We start from the raw sequence: 20,585 nt of genomic DNA, 5'->3' as shown, positions 1-20,585 counted from the left end.
TTTTTTTTCATTCTTGAATCCAGTTGTCTTGGAATACCTTGTAGCTTCTGACAGCTTCTAAATCGCCTAAAGCGTTGATCTTTCAAAAGAGGCAGAGAGACCAAAACATTCACAAATTCCATCTTGAAAGAGGAAGGCTTTCTAGTCTGCAAGCAATTTAATTACACTAAAGATTTTGTCAAGTTTGAACAGATCTTTGGTTCTTAGCTCTCAATTATCAGTTCCTATATTCCTTAGAGAACAGTAGCCACTTTAGTTAAAGACCTTGTCAATGAGTCAACCAAAGGGTTAACCTTCCAGATGGGGCCCTTTAAATGTTTCTGTCCTATAATATTTCTTCTCTTGCTCCCTACAGCTGAGGCATAAGCTTGCTGCTTTTAAAATTAAATTAGATTGTGTAAGCCAGGTGTCTTGGCAGTAAAATCATGTGCAACCCATTTTTATCCCATTAACATTGGTGTTCATCAAGGAATTGTGTTTTTCTTTCTGCGAACTCTAGGTAAACCTGTAATGATCATAACTGAGTACATGGAGAATGGCTCCTTGGATGCCTTCCTCAGGGTAGGTGATTTTTTCATGATAAGCAAAGGAGATTTTATATAGGGAGACATTTTCTGGTTTTCATTTTGGTTTGGTTTTTGTTTGTTTGTGGGTTTTTTTTGTTGTTGTTTTTTGTTTTGTTGGGGTTTTTTTGTTTGTTTTTGGTGTTTTTTTTCCAGAAAGATACTGAAAATTCAGCATTTGTAAAGAAATTATGTTTGTACTTGGGAAATTCTGTTTTCTGGCGTTGCTCCTACCGAAAAACAGAATGAATGTAAAGTGGAAGAATATAGAATCAATGTAATGTTTAAAATTGCAAGGTCTTAAATAATCCATGTTTAACAGGAAGAGTTCTGATTTGCTCCGTTTTTGAAAGCATTGCAATGCTATAGACTCATTAAAACCAGATTCATTGCAAACTGGATACTGCATCACTGGAAGCTGTGACAGAACCTCTGCGTTTTTACTTTACTGGTGAATTATAGACACTAGTCAGGAGAGCAAGGAAACGGCATTGCATTTTATTTGAGAGAAGATGGGGATCCAGAGATATGCTCTTTGCCAATTTCAGCAATGGCAGTAATGTAGCTTTTAGCTTAATGCTCAGTGATTTTCTTCCTTTCCCCATATGCAGAAGAATGATGGCAGATTTACAGTCATCCAGTTGGTGGGGATGCTTCGTGGCATTGGCTCAGGGATGAAGTATCTGTCTGACATGAGCTATGTGCATCGGGATCTAGCTGCTCGAAACATACTAGTCAACAGCAACCTGGTCTGCAAAGTGTCTGATTTTGGCATGTCCCGGGTCCTGGAAGATGACCCTGAAGCAGCTTACACCACACGGGTAAGGAGGGAAAGAAAATGTCCAGTGGGCTGGTTTTCTTTCCTACATTTTGGGTTTGTCTGACTATGTGGGAGGTGACAATGGTTTGTTTTAAAATAATCTCAGTCACAAGTGAAAACCTATATCACAACCTAAAAATAAGCATTCGCCCAGACTCCATAGCTAGTGTAAATTGATGTACTGTTACTGCTACATCAGTGGCTACATCAGTATTTCTTCTCTGAGGATGTGACCCATGTATTCCTCTTGTTCCTTCAGTGTGCTGGAGTGCGTGACAGGAATCTGATGCCAGAAATTAGAGCTTGGGCTTCTATTCCTTCTGACTTCTAGAGACATGCAAAATGATTTCCAAGTGGCTAGTCCCACTGAGGTTTGATGCAGCAAGTTTAGATATGCCACCAAAAAAATATTAAAAAAAGATAAATCCACTTTTGCACATCGCAAAGCTGGTCATAAATTTGTCCTAAATAATTTGGACTGGGAAAAGTGTGAGGCCTTCATTCCTGTTTTTTGTTTCTTTCTCATTTTATCTATATTTCAGCATCCCACTGTTAACTAATTTTGCTAAAGCCATTTTAATATGCTGCATGTGGAACAGTACTAATGCAAGTACTTCTGGCCACAAAACAACATCCCAACCATTACCAGCCTTTGTACCAATACCTCTGTAATTAACATGTGTGCGAAGAAAAAAAAGTCGGAGTTTATAAAATCTCCTTTTTTAATTGCTTATTTTCTTCGTTTTTAAATATCTGCCATTCTCCATCTGTTCTCCCTAGTGCAGAGTTTGTCTGCAGCACTCAGATTTTGCGGTTTAATCTCAACACTCATCCTTTAATGGATTCACAGTTCATTACAGGGAAGGATAGACACATGTAGTATTAAATGCTGGCCAGCCTTGGTATTTCTCACTCATGAGGGTGGCAAGTTGAAGAAGCAGAAGCAGAGGTCTGAAAAGCTGTATTCAGGGAAATCAAAATTTATCCAAACACACAAGGGCAAGACAGAAATGATTGAAAAGCTTCCCTTTGAATTTAGTGAGTGGAGATGTAGTATTATGTTTGCTCTCAAGAGTGAACTGCAGGGAATCGATGACATTTGCTTTATAGTGCATTGTCTTCATTTGGTATCAGTAGTGAAGGATCAGGAAAATTTGAATGAACTCCACTGTACTCAAGCAGCTAAGTAAAAAGACCTTGTTGACAAGTTTTAGAACAGCAACCATGTATAAACCATGTCCATGCATCTGCGTCTGAAAGAAGGCTTTCATAACCAGAGTCGGTGCAATAGAATGCAATTTTTAAAGCATCATTTTTTAAGAGAATGAGGTGTACTGCTCCCTATTAGTAGTGTTAACTCATTAAAGTGAGAGCATCCTATAGCCACACAAGGCACATACTGCTACAACCGCATTGAAAAAAAGCCTGATGCAAAGCCCAAAGAAGCCAGGAGAACCCCTTTTGATTTCACTTGGCTTTGGAACAAGTCTGTATTAAACACTTGCGAGAGATATTAGAACAATAAACCATTAAGCATGCACATGCTGCCCTCAGTTATGGATAAAAACTATCTAGAAGATTGCTGACAAAAACCCTACCAAAATAAACTTAATCAAAAAAGCATAAAAGCAAATGAAAAAGCCCTAAAACCTTTGTTCAGCTTAAGTCATTCCCCAGATGGAACTGCAGGAAACCAAAAGCTCAATTAAAAACACCTTGCATATTAGCATAAACAAAAGAAGAAATCTCTGGCCTGGGATCACTCAGCTAAGGAAAAATCAGATAAACAGGATGGTGTGAGTTCCTTTTAAAACAGTGCAGGACCTCAGTGGCCCAAATCAGATGCCCAGGTTGTTTTATTTGTTTAAAAAGAGGTATTGCAACAAGAGGCAGCTCTCTCCAACAGGTATCAAAAGCAGCCTTGCACCATGGAGTGATGTTGAGCTCCTCCCACAGGGACTGAGAGAGCCCAGAGGCTTGCTTGCCATCTCACATCTCTGGTAGGGGTTGGGATATTGCCCATGGGAAACACCACGGTATTCATAAATCTTCCCAGTTCATCCTCTCTTTATTTTACCTTTTTGAAAAGCAAAACATTTATAATCCCATTTTTCTGAAACAGGCCAAACAGGTCAGACAGGCAAGCAAGGAAATAGTAATTAACAGCATGTACTTATTTGTTTTGTCAACTAAATCTCTAATATATACTTTGTAAAACCCCTGGCTTGTTCTCATGCTTCAGCATAGCCCTAAGCAGAGATCTCTTAGAGGGCTGATAAAAATACATGTAACCATTTACTGGTTCGCCTCCTTGTGACTGAAGAAAACAGATGGGCAGCATTGCCTCCTGGTTGGATCTGACAGTTTTATGGCAAGCAAAAGAGAAAGTGGATGCCTTTTTAAGAAGGATTCTGGAATTGCTTACAGAGAACCATTTTGTATTTTTAATGGCAGCGTAGAACAGTGTCAGACATGCACATTACTGGGTCAGTGACTCAGCCTGTGGTTTCTTTTATTTGTGACAGGGTGGCAAGATTCCCATCAGGTGGACTGCACCAGAGGCAATTGCTTACCGTAAATTTACATCAGCTAGTGATGTGTGGAGCTATGGCATCGTTATGTGGGAAGTGATGTCCTACGGAGAAAGACCTTACTGGGATATGTCCAATCAAGATGTGAGTCTTCTGAGCTTCCTCTTCCTTTTTTCTCCCTCTCTCCCTGCACCTTTATCTCTGTCCTTAGATGTCTGCTGATGTGTTTCTGTGTCAATTGCTATATGGTTACAAGACATTTACTCCACGTTTTTCAAAGGATATCATGGGTGGTAGATTCCTGTTTTCTTAGGGAACCTCTCTGGAACTAAGACTTCCTTGGATCTTGAAGCCTGGTTTACGGTCAGGGGATAGGGGATTCGCAAGGTAGGGCCTATAAATTGTGCAGGTAATTTTTTTCCTTTTTTTTAAATTTTAGGAAAAATATTATGAGCAGTTAAAGTAAGAAAGAAGAATGGGGGAAAGAGAACAAATATATTTAAACTGTCAGATGGTAATACTGTCAAAAGGAGGCAGATTTGAATGTTGATATTAAATCTCAACTTTATTGAAAGTCTTTAAGAGGAAACACTTGAATCTAATGGGGCTTCCTGTTAGGAGTTAATTCTTCAAGCCCCAGCATGCTTATAATTCTTCCAGATGATTTTATTTCTTGTAGGATATCTAAAAGAACACATATGAAATCCCCTTCTGATTATCCGTCAGAGCATCCTTGTGACAATTGTATAGCTGCCCCCCGAGGACATTAAAAAGCAGCTTTCCTAAATGACCATTCTTAAATTATGCATGTCCTGTTTAACCATACCATCTGGACTACTTCAGTGTATTCCAAGAGGGAGCACGCACAATGGCTGCTATTCCAGAAGAGTATTTAATAATAATGCTAATAAGAGCTTTTGCTAATAGAATTTTTATTAAATGAAAAAAAAAAAATATCCCAGTGAAAATGAGGCATAGATTATCCATAATTCTTTTCCCAGGGGATTTACAAACATAAAAAGGAAGAAGAAAATGTTAATCTGAATATATGGTCAAGGGAGTGGTTAAGTCATTTTACAAGTCATCTGCTTTCTTATGTAGAGCTGAACATTTTCAAAGAGTGTCTAGATGCGGATGGCATTTAATCTAAACGGGGGATGTAATTTTAATTTCCTTCTGATGTGAAGTGTCTCTTCTGGCACCCAGTCTTGCCTTCCTTTGCTAACAGGAAGTCATCAAGACTTAGCAAGAAAATAAAACACCAGATGTGTCTCGGTTATATCAGGCATGTTTACACAGCACAGTGGAACTCAGTGCAACAAATGCAGAGCAAGCATGTTAGGCTGGTGTACTCTGCTACTGTGTGGTGCTAGACCATGTCAAGAAGCTGGCTTGAACAGGACACTGAAAGCCACTGGTGCCGTCTTTGCATTCTCTTTTTTAGTACGTGGCATAGACATAGCATTTTTTTTTTCCTCCTCAACGACGGTGAGAGCAGTGCTTTTCACAACAAAGCAGAAGTGGATTTCAAATTACTCTCAGCGTCTGTTGAATCAAGAGAAATCAAAAGGATCTACGTACTTTCTGGAGTAGTGAGTGTCACTTCGTTTGAGGTCACTGAATAGCTGCTAATAGTGCAAGTGTATCCCTCGCCCTGTCCTCCCAGTGGATTTTAGCCACTAATTGGACAAACCCAGAATGGAATTTAGTGCAGTTCAGTCTCTGTGCACTCCTGGTCTCCAGTCTCATGGTGAATCCTGCCAGCAAAGTCATATAAATTAATTAAGATCTGAAGGCTTCTGGGTCATGTCCCTGTTGTATCAGAATTGAGTCCTGGCCACATTGTGTTCTCCTGAGAGTGCTAAGAAACCGTCAGAGTCCTGAACCCTGAAGCCCTTTTTGGAGGGCCTGAAATGACTTTAGCTTGTGAGTTTTTCTGTTTTCTGTTAAATATGAAGCGCATACTTAAGCTGCTGCATTGGACTTCTGTAACTTTATTGATAAAGCTGCACAAAGAATTCCCATCTCTGCATTTCTTGGTTCAGAGCATGCAGTGGTGAGAGAACAGGTTCACTACAAGGCCTGTATTACTGACAGAGATGAGCTATCCCAGGAGGAGAGGGAGAAGGGGGCGATCTACTGCATCCTAAAAATGATGGATAAAATTTCATCTTCAACATATTGAAGCCAAAACTGTGACAGATATTAAAGACTTGCTGTGGAGCAGTTGCTTCTCCAATTCTCTGTCCAACAAGGATAGTTGCTTAATTCTAACCTGGGCTGTTTTGTTATCCCTGTATCCCACGTGCTCTTTGTGATACATTACCCTGCTGTATCTGATGCCTACTTTGGATGCTGTACCCTTTTAGTTTTGAATTGCTGAAGAGCAATGACAGTTCTGAGACCACCAACTGCCTGAGTCTGAGTGCAATTTTCCATGTTGTTTCACTTAATTGTGGATTTGTTTCCGTGCTTTGGATTGCCCTAGGATAAATGATGCTCAGCTGGTAGATGTGAGTAGTGTCTGATGTTCTCTAATGTCTTCCTAATTGTGCCATTTATAGGTTATTAAAGCCATTGAAGAAGGGTATCGGCTGCCACCCCCGATGGACTGCCCCATTGCTCTCCATCAGCTGATGTTAGACTGCTGGCAGAAGGAACGCAGTGACAGACCTAAATTCGGACAGATCGTCAACATGCTGGACAAACTCATCCGCAACCCCAACAGCCTGAAGAGGACAGGCAGCGAGAGCTCCAGGTCAGCTGGGCTTTGGTAATGCTGATGTACGAGGGAGCACAGTGGAGGTGACAGGCAAACCTGCAAGTCACCTAAACCTCTGCGCTGGGCTGGAGGCGCGCTCCGCAGCTCTGCAGCGCCAGACTGTACAGCAGATGTTGCACCCTGCAAGAGAGCAGAGGGGTCGTGCTGGCACACTGCTGAACCCTGCCAGGCACCCCAGACTCTCCTAGCTCTGTGAGAAGGAAATCAAGTGAGCAGAGCTGTTGTATCACACCAACACTACCCAGGTTTAGAGCACAGCTTTAAGCCCGTCCTGGAAAAGTTCTGATGCTGGCAAGCTCAAAGTTTGCTGCGTCTTTTCCCTCTCCCCTCCAGTGAAAGGGCTCGAACGCGTAGCCTTAATGCAGCGTAGCTAACAGGAGTGATGTGGTTTTCTGCAGGAAAAATACATCACCAAGTTTTATAAACCCTAGATCTGTGTAGGATTTGCAAATGAGTATGACGGCATTACAGCCAACGCCTTGCAGACATCAGGAAGGTGTGGATTAATTTTTATGTGAATTTGAATTTAATTTTGTGGAAAGCCAGTTTCATGTCTCCACCGATCCTGCATTACATTTCTGTTTTTTTTGGTTTGCTGAGCATGGTATACCTGGTACGTGCAAAAGAAGTATGGTAGGAAGGAAACTCCCAGAGTTGTAGGGTAAGCCCAAAATATCTTTGTTGGGACAGATCAGCAGTTTGTTTAAGCTGGTGAAGCGCTGCTGAAGTAATAGGAGCTTTACTACTTTACACAGGGTTTGTTCTATTTTTTTCAAATGTCTTTGCTTTGTCAGGTAAATTTGCTTACAGCAAAGATGGAGCTTAAAAGAAAAGAGGAAGATAATGGGAAAATATTTTTCAGTAGATGGGAAGGTACACAAATATCCATCGGGCAATACAAAAATAAGTTTCTTGAATTAGTGAAGGAGTAACAGAGGTTCTGTTTCAGCTTCCAACAGAACAGCATCCTGGAAAAAAGCTTTTTCCATTTTTAAACCTGGAAGTTCCTTTGTGACTCTTGCTTACAATGTGCATTATCAGAAGATGGATTATTAACCCTGTAAGGCCACTATCACCACATATCTCCCGGATTTCCCTAATTGCATTGGTAGCCTGGCAAAAATGTATCCACCCTTGAGGCTTAAAAAATTTACATGGTGAGAATCACAATATGGTCTGCTGTGGTAATTTGATTTGAGAATCACAGTATGAACTCCTCCATTTTGCTTTCTTTCCAATGTACAGGTGCTCTTTGAAAATGGATAGATTTTACAAAAGTTAATAGCCTGTTCAAGGTCATTTTGTGTGTGTGTGTGTGTAAGTTAATAGCCTATTCAAGGTCATTTCATGTTCATGGCTATTTAGAGATCTTTATTTATCTTCTCTTTGGAATATGATTTCCAAATATGTGTATAATATTATTAATATATTATACAACATTATATGTGAAGCATAATTATATATAATTAGGTTGCCATCATTGGTCTTGTGTTAGATAGTACAGCAAAAGATTTGTACCCAGTATTACCAGCACGTACTCGGTGCCTTAGGCAAGACATAACTATGCTATTGCACACCTAATCTTTGATGCTCTGCATTTTCAAATAAATTGCTGAATGATAATTGTTTTGGTTGGATAGATAATAGTAATTTATAATGGTTTAATGAAACTGTGATTTACAGTATACATGAAATAATAAATGAGAGATTAATAAGAGAAGGAAATTTTGTAAAAATAATTATTCACAAATCTGTGCAAGGGAAAATGAGAAGCACATTCCACCGTGGAAACAAAGATCAAAGCTTGCATGATTCCCGCCACTCCTGGCACACGCACTGGTCAGGAATGGATTGATTAAAGAGGGGATTAACTCCCTGCTGTCCTGAGTTTGATTGAATGTACTGAGCATGCCTGTGAACCTGGCTAGAAATGGGATTTTTCTGAACCCGCCCTGAGTTTTGCTCTCCAAACCAGTCTGGCAGGCTGTGAGCTCCCAGTTCCTTTGCACATACTTCAGCAGTGTTTCTATAGTTGCGGAGCTGAGGTCTGACACATGCAGGATTGGCAAAGTTGTGCATTGCTGCTTCTGAGATACAGACCCAGTAGGCTGAATGCCTTCCAGCATTGCCATCTTCTTTGTTTTTTGACGTAAAAGCATTTTCTATGAACTTGGTTGCATCTGAAGTAGAAATTGTAAGCAGCATTGTGGTTCGAATTAGATCTGAAAGCAAAAATGGAAACCTAAGGTCAGATTCATTCTTAGCAAAAATTGGCCTATTTGTGTTTTGTTAAGGTTCTTGCATTGACCTATGTTGTTGTGCAGAGAGCCACCAGTCTCGCTGGGCACAACGTCTTGCCCCTGCTTTCCCTAATCGTTGGGGATAATTTGGTTTGCGATTCATGATGCAGCTGACACCATTTCTCTGTCCTTTCACTGTTTGGCATCCAGACCTAGCACAGCCCTGCTGGATCCCAGCTCCCCCGAGTTCTCGGCGGTTGTTTCTGTCGGTGACTGGCTCCAAGCCATTAAAATGGAGCGATACAAGGATAACTTCACAGCTGCCGGCTATACCACCCTAGAGGCTGTGGTGCATATGAACCAGGAGTAAGTATTCAGCGATAGAGCAAAAAAACTGGTAAATCTGGATTTAATCATCCTCTTTTGCTTTATGCTGCATATCATTACACTCATTAAAGGAATGGAATGCCTTTCATTTGGATGGAGGATAACTTTAAAATGCCTCCACAATGCCTTCACTTATTTAATTAAACATTTCTGTACATCTGCCTTGCTTTTGCTGTGTTGCTTGTGGTTGACGCTTAATATTTTTCTCTGCACCGGCATCTGATCCACGGTTCTCAGCCCCCTGCTTCTTCTCTTGCTTTCCACAGTGACCTGGCAAGGATTGGGATCACTGCCATTGTGCACCAGAACAAGATCTTGAGCAATGTTCAAGCAATGCGCACCCAAATGCAACAGATGCACGGCAGGATGGTTCCCGTCTGAGCCAGTACTAAATAAACTCAAAACTCTTGAAATTAGTTTACCTCATCCATGCACTTTAATTGAAGAACTGCACTTTTTTTACTTCGTCTCCTCGCCCGTCGAAATAAAGATCTGCAGCATTGCTTGATGTACAGATTGCGGAAACCGAGTGTGTGTGTTGGGAGGGGGGCCTCCAGAAATGACAAGTCGTCATTTTAAACCAGACCTGGAACAAATTGTTTCTTGGAACATACTTCTCTGTTGATCAACGATATGTAAAATACATGTATCTATATAAATATAAAGTCACATTCAAGTTTTGATGCTATGTTTGCTGCCAGATACTGTGCTTAAAAAACAAAATTACTTTCCTTCTCCCTGTGACCTGTAGGATTACAACCATAGTGTTTTATTTGTGGGTGAAACCACCGTTGTGCATCTTTCACTGGAATGAAGAATCTGCCCTAGGATATTTTTTGTGGACTTGATGCATCGCTGATACCTTGCAGAAACCTCAGTGAGAATATCAGTTGGCTAATCGGTGCCTGCTGATTTGTGATCTACCCATTTACGGGCTTGAGACATGAAATGACCCACCTTGTGGATTACTGGGCAAAACTGGACTTCTGGGGAGATTATTGGCAGTTGTTGTGCCGTGCTGAAGCCTACCACTTAAAGACATTTTGTGAACATCTTGCCGGTAGTCAGCCGTGACAATCGTGGCTGTGGAGCTTTCAGACTTCTTTTCTCTTTCAAGAAGCGATTCTCTTTGCCACATGGAGAGAAGGTCAGTGGATGTACGGTGTCCAACACGTTCATGGTGCTTTATTTCTTAAACTGTGCTAGGATTTCATCGCTGTTGGAGGGAAAAAAAAAAAAAAAAAAGTAGTGCTGTGGTATGTATTATTTGGGGTTCCCAGCTGGTTTGTATGAACCTGTGCTGGTTTCCCAGACTAATCGCTGAGTGTTTCTCATTGTTTTCTCTATCTGATGACTGAAAATTGCACTGTTTCAAACCCTGGTCTTGCTGTCAGGATGTTGTGTGCAGACAAGGTGTAGGAGTGTGTCTTGGGGTGCACTTGGTTCAGTGCTAGGAGCTTTGGACACGTTTCACTTTGGACACGGCGATCCAGTCTTAGCGGCTGTGGGAATCAAATTCACTTTTGAAACCGGCCCCGTAGGCTGGATTATCAAGGCAGCTGTGAGTGTGAGTGCCAGGTGTGGGCGGCATGGCTAAGGTCTAAGTGCCCCTCTGCAAGTACGGCAAACAAGGTGGAGCATGAGCTGCTTGAAGAGCTGCCCTTCAGCTCCTCTTAGGAAACAGATGGAAAGTTGAGTGCGTGAAAGCATCCCCTGGGTTGCTAGGTGGAGGGGACTGCGACAGGAATGTGATTGTCCTCAGTAAGGTCACACAGGACAAAGCTTTTATCTGGTAAAGCTCTGAACACATTTAGGCTTGAATTTTATTTATATTAAAACTTTTATTACTCTTTTTGAACAGAGCGTACAAATTAGATTCCTTTTGAAGTCCTTTCGAGGACCAAAGTTATGAGAGGAGCTTAGAAAAGAGACAGGATCAGGCCCACTTATGCCGTGCTGGGTATGAGAAAGGTTTTCATGACACATCCTCTAGAACAGATGTCGTGTTTCAGCTGTGCCAGGCACAATGTCAGAAAGGTGGTGCTAAGACTGTTTTTTTGGTCTATAGTATTTTGGTCCCACTCCACACCTGACAGCAAATTCAAAAATTATTTAGTGGCTTTATACGTCAGATTTTTTTAATAATTTGCTTTTATTCTAAATCCAAAAGAGCTCACTCAGTTGGACAAGTCACACTTACCATATTGTCACTCACGTCAGTTTTTGTCACTTTTAACAATAACTTGCTGATTTTAACCACTTAACTCTCCCTCACCCCCAACTTTCTCAGAGAACAACTTGTTCAGAATATGGGATGCTAAATGTGGATCCTGTCAAGTCATGACAGCTTAGTAAAAATTGTTTTGCGGTATTACTTGTAAAAGCTTTTCCATTTCAAGAAATTTAAGATTTCTTTAAAAAAACTACTTAAACCGGCATGTTTAAATTCATTTTGCCAGGCAACATAAGAAGTGATTACTCATTTTAAAGACCTGACACTCGTGTACTTTCAGCAGCAAAGGTTATTTTGCTTCTTAAGTGCAGAAAGTCTTGAAGTTTCCTCTTGCTGTAAATCTGTTGCATTCCGTTGAGGTTGTCTTTTTGCACAAAACCAAAATATACCCAATTTTCTGGCCTGTTTGTAAAATTGCTTTCTTGGAGTCTAGTAATGGTAATTCAAAACACTCCAATATTTTCCACACAAAGTGAAAAACTGTGTCCCTGTAGAGTGAAAACTGTGAAGGCAGCTCAGATGCCAGGTTTTCAGAACTGCCATTGATGGTTGTGTTCACTGTGATAAAATATGGCCAGTGAGGGGGCATCCGTTTGAATGTGATTTTAGCTGGAGGAGAGTGATTTAAAAAAATAGGTGGCACAGAAATGTGTGTGTGTGTGTATATATATATATATATATATAAAAAAAAACCATACCTGTTTATAAGCTGTGTCATGGAAGCAAGGCTTTGAAATAGTGTGAGGGAAAGGAAAGGAACAAGGAAGGTGGAGGGTTCTCACCCTTTGAGACCTGCTGGCTGTATCTGTCTCGCTGGCCGGAGCAGCCGGTGGGAGCACGGCGATGCGCTGCAGCCTCCTGCCTTTGATGTTCAGCCGCCCGCTTGTGCAAGAATTGCATCTCTTCCTACTTTCTCCTGCGTCCTTTTCAAAATCCTTCTCCCCCTCACTGGGGAGAGGTGTAATTCCATGAACCTGCTGCCGTGTCCCCTCTTCATGGAGGCAGAGATGAGTTCAGGTCTTTGCCTGTTCTGTGAATCAGCGATTCCACCAGCCAAGGAGGCGCTGGCTGCATGGAGCAGCACTTCTGCTGGGGAATGGGAGAGGAGGCAGTTGGGCAGCTGTGGGTGTCTCTCTTGTTGTGGGAATCAAAAGAGATTTTGAATATATTTGTGTTTTCTTTTTGTGCAGGGAAATCAGATTTTGCTTTTCATGGCCTCACAGCCCGTCCTATTGATCATATTGACCAGGGAGGAACATAGACTAGACATGAAGCCTTCTGGATCCACAGTTGCGTCTTCCATAGCACTGATTCTGGAAAACACACGCTGAACAGCCATCAGTCCCTGAAGAGAGTGTGACTTTTACTTTCTCTTCTTCTTTTTTTTTTTTTTTTTTTTTTTCCATGCCACCCACTCCATTTTTTTTTCTCCTTTGAGAGATAACTAACTCGTTAAGACTCAGCACCCAGTTGTCACTTGAGGAATGTACTGTCAAAGCCCTGCAGACTTCTGGATATTTTTTTTTCCTCCCCTTCTGCTTTCTCTTCCTACCTTCAGTTTTATTTATATATTTTGTTATTTTCTCTCCTCATCCCCCTGGCTGTCACTGCTGCATCTTGGACGAATGCAGATGACGGAGCACTACCCATCCTACCATGGACACCAGGCCCGGTGCCGCAGCAAAGAACCCAGTTCCTGTGAGCTGCCAATATACATTGCTGAAGTGACATTTTACACAAAACGTGCCATTGCAGTGATATGAATATATTTTTTTTCCTTGAATGGATAATGGATTATTATCTCCTCTGAAAGGTGCGTATGTGTGCTTGTGTGCCTGTGTTTGTGTGTGAGTCACCTCGTGTGTAGAACCGCCTGTGAATGTGCCGAAAACACCTCTGGAAGCGCAGGAGTTCCCTGCCATGTGAGAGCAGGCCAGTAGCTCGTGTCTGCAATGGTAGCAAGAACACACACATTAAAAAATGTTTAAATTTCTGTATCTATAGGTGTATCTTTTAGCTGCCACACTAACCTTAATGAGTAGTTCTGCAGCCTGAGACGGGACAATTTCAAGTTAGTTTTGGAGTTGTGGATTACAGGATCTGTAAGGGTGCTAAAGATTTTCCTAAGTGTCATTTATTTGTACTAATACCCTGTTCATGATCAAGACCGACCAATTTCTCAATGGCAAGGTGATGGAGGCAACACCTGCATATCCATCCACTGGTAACCCTGAACGGAATTCTTAAGTAGCCTTTTTTACCTGCAAAAAGAGGATTTTAGAGACTTGTTGAATGCGAATAAATATATGCAATTCTTCCGTTCACAGAAGCACCTTGCTCTGTGTGCAAGCTGTGAAAACTTGTAATAATCGAAACACTTCATTTGCTCCCAGCACAGTTAAGGAACAAAAATGCAACAAGACCTGTAAGGTTACAGTAGTTAGCGAGAGTTGTGAAATGTGTCCTGTTCCTCGTGCGGGTGATGAGGAGCTGGTGAAGCGCAGTGGAAGGCACTCTTTCTTCCGTGGCCTGAGGAACAGTGCTGCAACTTGCTGGTACTACCTAGAGAAGCTTTCTGTGTTTGGGGAATTCAATGTTAACCTAGTGTAAGCGAGTCTGAGCGGAGCTGTGTGCTAGAGCCCAGGGCGCACTGGGTATTAAGAGTGGGGCAGGTGATGCTCCCCGATTGCTTCCTAGCCACAGGGGGCTGGCGTCTGCCGCGGTGCCCAGTGCAGCCCAGCAAACTGCTGGGGGACAGGGGTCGCTCCCACAGGAGCTGTGAAGCGGTGTCCCCAGGTTGCTCCTGCTTCCTCCGCTCTGCCCTCCTCACCGACCCTCTGCGCTCATCGTTAACCGCGGTGCAGCCGGCTCTGGCGCAGGAGGAGCAGCAGGTCTGTGGAAGGCCAGCGAGGGCACCCGCGCTGGCGGTGGCAGCCAGGCATGGTCAGGGCGCCGGGAGGTGCCAGCCACGCCACCCACCATGGGCCATCGCCGCCTGCTCTGAGCAGAGCTGGGGTGCAAGGAAAGTGGGTGCTGCAAGGAAAGTGGGTGCCCCGGCACCGCTTCCCTTGGGGGCGAGGTTGCCACCAGGACTGTCTCGCACGATAAGGCTCTACTTGTTAAGAAATTGTCCTGCTCACACACCACTGGTTGATGTTTGTCCGGGTTTCTTGCTGTACTAATTTTGTGATGGATCTTATGTATTGAAAATATATATGTATAAAATACAAAAAACTGGTTAGTAACCAGTAAATGGGACTTAAAAAGCAGTATTTTTCTTTTATGTGACATTTTCATAACCAGAAAAAAAAAAATTCTGAAATACTAATCAGACAAATAAAAAGAGAGTGCATTTATTTTTTTGTATCACTGCAAGTGTGTTGGAATATGCAAGGACTGTGGTTAAAATTAGAATGTATGAGGCATATTATAATTTAGTTCATACTGAAAAAATCTAACAGCATTTCTTGGTTCGTGCATTTGAACGATCTCTGGGTTAGATATATAGATTTTTCTATTTTGTGTTAATTTGTAATTTTTTTCCCCCTCCATGAATTTTAGGTACACATAACTTATGTCATTTATTTATGGTCTTTTATACCTAGTTTGTAAAATTGTAAAATAGAAAACAATGCAAACATTTGCATTTGAAAATAATAAAGTAGTTGCTGTACAAACCTGAAATGGACTATTTGTAATTATTGTATTTTTTTTTAATGTAGTGATTCACCCACAACAGATATGAATACAGAACTCAGAATAATAATCCTGATGTTTGCCCCAAAGAAGTTAATTCTCTTCAGCACATTTCGCAGGAACGCACTCCTGAAGTTCATTTAAACCGTGTAACTCCTACATGTACCTTAAAGCAAGTTACTTTTTCTTGTTACTGTTCGGGATTGTGTGGTGTGCTGGATATTTGTAGTGTGTGAAGGATGCTGCAGTCAGGCTGACCGTCTTAATGATCTCAATGATTTTTCATTGGAGACCAGGTAGTATCCGTGGGCGCTGTGCCTGAGAAAAACCTGCAGGATCATAATGTTGTTTCATGTGCACGCCTGGGATCGGCTGGGAATAGTCGCCCTCCCCTGTCGGGATCCCGCCTGGGGCCAGATGTCACCTTGGCAGAAATCCTACAGTTTTCACAGCTTCCTTTGGGCCAGGGTTTCGCCTCCGATGTGGGAACCACGACCTCCCTGCTGAGTTACTGCACTTGTTGCTCTGCTTGTGGGCTACGTCTGTGCGGGTTGGTGGGCTGGTGTTGGAAACTAGTGGCCAGAGAGGGGGAAAGTGAAAGGAGCAGGAGGGAGGGGAGGGAGAAGCGGAGGGGCAAAATGCAAACCAGAGGTGTGAGAGCATCCAGAACAGCAGAAGGTGGAGAGGGGCAGTTTCTGCGACGAGGGCTCCAAGCCAGATACTGAGAGTGGATATTGTGTAAAGGATATTGCTGTGTAATGGTAACGTGTACAGGCGTGTGCTGCGCAGCCTGAGTGCCAAGGGTGTAGTGTCCTTAACCGTCACTTTACAATGCTGCTGCTTATTTTAGGACATACAGGTGTTCTGGCACTTTATCTGAATTATACATGTGCACAGTTCACAGGTATGGCAGAAAGGATGGTGGCTTTTCTAGGAATTTTCTTAAGCTTTTGATTTGTCTCTCTGGAAAATATTTTGGACCACATTCTTCTTGGGAAAGATTCCAGTGATGCCAGCAGAACTGTATCGTACAGTGCTGGTCCCAAGAAAATCCCGCTGATGGGACTAGGTTATTGCATTTCAAAAGCAAGTTCATTGTGTCCTTCTGTACCTGAGAGAGCAAGCCAGCCAAGTGGGTGTGTCTCTGATGCCTTTGTTCAGCCAGTTGGTCTGTTAAGAGAGAATGTATCATGGCTTGAAATACAGATCCCATTTCACACACACAAATAAATTTTACAATTATTTAGTTTTATTGTTAAATGAAAGCAAAAACTTTGCATCTTTTTAAGAAACAACTGTTTGAAAATGTGCAGTGAGCACTGAATGTTTGGGGACTGTCCCTTCTCTTTCGGAGTCTCTGCTCTTTTTTCCTTTTAGCTCCCCAATCTAAGAAAACATCCTATCACAACTTTTTACCGCAGTGGTTTCATTTTCTTCCAGTTATATGGGTTTTACTGGACTATTTCCTTACCAAAAAGACATTTGTTCTCTCTCTGCCCCCTCACTCTCTCCACATATTTATTTATGCAGTAGCATGAGGCAAGCAAACCTATTTACTTCTAAAGCCTTATATATTTGCATCTCAGTGACAACGTACATAGCTGCCCATGGGCAGAGCGTGGAGCAGCGTGGAGAACAGACATGGTTTATCTGGAGACATTGGGACCGTTGTAGATGTGTCAGGAGAAACAAAATGTTTTTTGACAATTGGGAAGGGGAAAAAAAAAAAAAAGCATGTTATGCTTTAAGTCACCAATACGGTTAAAACTAGAGCTGCATTTGAGGCCCTGACCTCAGTTATTTTACCCTTTCCCTCGCAAGGAAGTGCCCTTGGGCCATTGACTGATTCTCTATTGAATGGGTTACAGACCTCTGACATATCTTATTTCTGGCAGCGGCCCTGAGCAGAATTCTTTGTTTACAGGAGCCTCCGAGAAAGTTACATGAATATGGAGACATTTTCTTTAAAAAGTAAAATTAAAACCTAAAGCATTCCATTCCAATCAGCTTAGCAAAATGTATTCTCTGTGACTGGATTGAGAGAGTAGTCACAGGAATATGCTACACTAACTTACTTTTTTACATACATACATACATACATACATACATATATATATATATAGGGCAATTATATTCCAGTAATCTGCCGTGGATTACTAGCCTGTAACCAGACCAACAAAAGATAATGAAATCCTTGTCTTTATAGTGCTCTTGAATTTACTCATGATTCTGTTCTATAAAATGTTGTCAGGAATTAAATGGTCTGAGGCATTTTGGCATTCATATTTTTTTTATTTAAAATAAATAAAAAAGAGCTGGTCAGCAGAACAAAACCACCATCAGGAATCCTGCCCTTCTCCCATTTCTACCAAGGTAACCTGCCTTCCCTGAGGTCAACAGCTAAAATCTGGGGCTGTTAGGCAATTACAGGTGCAGGTGGGTGCCTACTGCCAACATCTAATGATGCTTTGGAGCTGCTCAGCCGAGGGGTGCAGCAGCTCACGTAATGCACTCCTGCTTCCCAGCTGGATTTCCGCCTTGCATTAAGTATCTTGCTGATGAAGCTCCCAAAGTGTCTCCATCATAATCACCTGGGGGAGGGGTTTTGAGAAGCTAACCGTCACAGCAAGAGGCCATGTGAGTTTGGAGAGGTTGGAAAGCTACTGAGGGACTTGCTGTGCTGCTCTGGTGCCTCTCACGCCTTGGAGCCTGCTGCATACCCTGCCCTGAGCCAGTCTTGGTGAGAGCTGCCTGAGGCAGGTCCTGCCCGTCTAGGACCTTCTTCCTGCCTGCCTCTCGTGGCCTTCACAGCCAATCCTTCTCGCACAATCGAAGTGTTACTGGGATGTTGACTTTCATGAAAGGTGTTGTCTTGCCACCTCCTTATCAGCCATGGTGGTCTGACCTCCTGTCAGGTCCAGGTCCTGCACCTCCTGTCACCTGGGCTGAGCAGGGTCAAAGGTACAGGAGGGTTCTTTGACAAGTGAGGGGATGAGTGGGTGTCCCCTATCCTGGGAGATGCTCTCTGAGCTCCTGCTCATTTGGAGGCTGAGGGAAGGTCATGGGCTCTGGGACAGCATCAGTATTTAGGCTGTGCAGCAGATGGCTGACCAAGTCATACATGCTTTGAAAATACAAACATCTGGGAGGTGAGCAGGCATCAGAGAGAGAGCTTTCAGTAGACTTAAATCCAAAAGCCCCTTAAACACTCTGGCCTCACATTTTCAGAAGAGCTATGGAGCTGGGAGCCATCGTGTTGCCATGTGCCAATGGGATCCCCTGGAAACTCAAACACTTAAAAATTCAGCACGAGAATCCCCAGGCAAGCCAGGGAGTGCCCAGTTCATCTGTTTACCTCATTAATCTGTGCCTTAGCACTTACCTGGGACTTTCCAGCCAGCAGATTCACAATATACAACAAGTATTAAAGAGCATTTACTTTCACCTTTTTGAAAAATTGGATAAACTTCCCTTGGGAAAAAAAATGCTTCTGGAAAAAAATGAGGTTAAAATTGAATGACGATGTTCTTCCACACTTAAAGAGGCTGCTGGTTTGATTGAAGCAGCGTAACGTGGATGTCCTAGGGAGGGTGACACTGACAATAGTAAGAAAATGAGGATAAATGGATTGATCTGGTCCTGCACGTGGTATGAACTGATTTAACTTGGGCTGCCCTGACTTGCATCAGCTTAAGGATCTTAGCTGCATGCTACAGGAAACTAAGGTAATTTTTATGCATATTTTTCACCAGGAAATACAGTTTGAAGTGCGTTTTGGCAATGACTCAAGTAGTGATAGCACATTCAGGTTGGTCTTTTTTATTATTCATGCAAATATTTGAAGTACATGTTTAAGAATATAAAGTAATGGTATCCAACAACAGACGGGAAGGTTTCTGTGGAGTCCTGCAACTCCTCTCTTTGTCAGCTTTGTTTTCAGGTTCATATTATGACAGCAGATTGGGTTTGTTTGGCCAAATGGTTAGGATTGCAACGTGATGTCCTCGGAGACCTTTTCTGTCATTTTTGCAGACTCTTTCAAAGTGCTCCACTATGGTTGTTGAGGAGGCAGGACATCTGTGTATCATTCACCAACTTTTGACCTCTAGTATCCACAGATGGAGGAAAGAAATGGAAAACTGAAGACCCCCCTGATACCATTGCATGAGTTTCAGGCTTGGGCAGGTGCACAGGGGCACAACCTGCTCCTAGTCACCCAGCCGTCCAAAGGGGCAGCAGCAGCTCAGCCTTGCCTGCAGGAGCTGTGGGAATCTTTTGATGACATTGCTGATCCCTCACAGAGGGGAAGCACCCTAATAAGCTGGCTATTGCTCTTTTCAGTTTCTGTTGTTTCAAGTTTTGAAGATTCACCCTCGACACCGTTCCACACCACGTGCACCTGTGTGGGGGCTCCCTGCAGCACTGGGTGAGGCAGGGAGGAGACAAGCCACTGGCAGTTACCAAATATTTGCAGACAGCATCTCCACTCTTCCTGTGCCCAAGGATTCTGCTTTCCTAAGCGTTAGCTGCCTTCAAAAACTGGTGTCTAGGGACTTTTCTTACACACGTGTTGCTTCACTTTTCACCTGTTTTTCTCTTCACACCAGGCTGCAGCCTGCTAAGAGCTACTTTTGGTTTACCCAGGGTTTTGGAGGTGATTGGTTTTGGAGCCAGTTTGTCATCCTGAACAGGTGGAAGAGATCATCAAAAGTTTTTAATCAGCTTTGAAAGTGAGTGTAGTTGATCCAAGAACAAAAGCATTCACCAACTGCTAAATCAAATTAACTGTGGGTGACTGATTACTTTTAGCTTTCTTAATTGATTGACTGTGGCATTTCTATGAGGTAGCTGTTCTGAAAACCAACGAAGTCTACACAACTCTCTCAATTCTGGGAATAACTTGTAAGTTACGCGTTAAACCTGTGCTTGAATTCAACACTACCAAGTATTATAAGCAAAATACAGAGACGGGTGTGCAGGAGCTGTGCTGGATTAAGCGTGGGTGTTTTTTTTCTCTTACTGAGTAACAGGTGATATGGTGGGAGGAATAAGTTTCTGGATCCTTTGAAAAGAGTTTGAGAAGTTTTTCCCAGTAAAAAGTTCCTGGTATATTGCCTGGTAGCATCTGGCAGTGGAGTTTGCAAAAAGACTTCTTGGATCCCAACAAAGTAGTCCAAAATCTGTCTCTATCTAGCCATGTGTCTATGAAATTGCCCTGTATACACACATGTGCATGAAAAGAGCGTTGTTCTGGCTGATGCAGCACTGAGCGCTGCACCTCTGCTCTCCCCACTGGTCCACCCCTGCCTCTGGCAGACCTGCTGCTGGAGGCA

At 42.6% G+C, this 20,585-nt stretch overlaps 1 protein-coding gene across 1 annotated transcript in view; it reads left to right on the top strand.

The window, feature by feature from the left end:
* Nucleotides 1-15,240, top strand: part of EPHA4 (EPH receptor A4) — a 107,128-nt gene extending 91,888 nt beyond the window's left edge. The window contains exons 12-18 of the mRNA XM_055723927.1: nt 500-561; nt 1,175-1,384; nt 3,909-4,058; nt 6,479-6,672; nt 9,147-9,302; nt 9,590-10,470; nt 12,747-15,240. Coding sequence (XP_055579902.1) covers nt 500-561; nt 1,175-1,384; nt 3,909-4,058; nt 6,479-6,672; nt 9,147-9,302; nt 9,590-9,704 — 887 coding nt within the window. The 3' untranslated portion in view covers nt 9,705-10,470; nt 12,747-15,240. The remainder of the gene's footprint in view (nt 1-499; nt 562-1,174; nt 1,385-3,908; nt 4,059-6,478; nt 6,673-9,146; nt 9,303-9,589; nt 10,471-12,746) is intronic.
* Nucleotides 15,241-20,585: the final 5,345 nt, after the last annotated feature.

This window comes from Falco cherrug, chromosome 11 (genome assembly GCF_023634085.1).
Source record: "Falco cherrug isolate bFalChe1 chromosome 11, bFalChe1.pri, whole genome shotgun sequence".
NCBI classification, from domain to species: domain Eukaryota; kingdom Metazoa; phylum Chordata; class Aves; order Falconiformes; family Falconidae; genus Falco; species Falco cherrug.
This window is presented reverse-complemented; position numbering and strand designations above follow the sequence as displayed.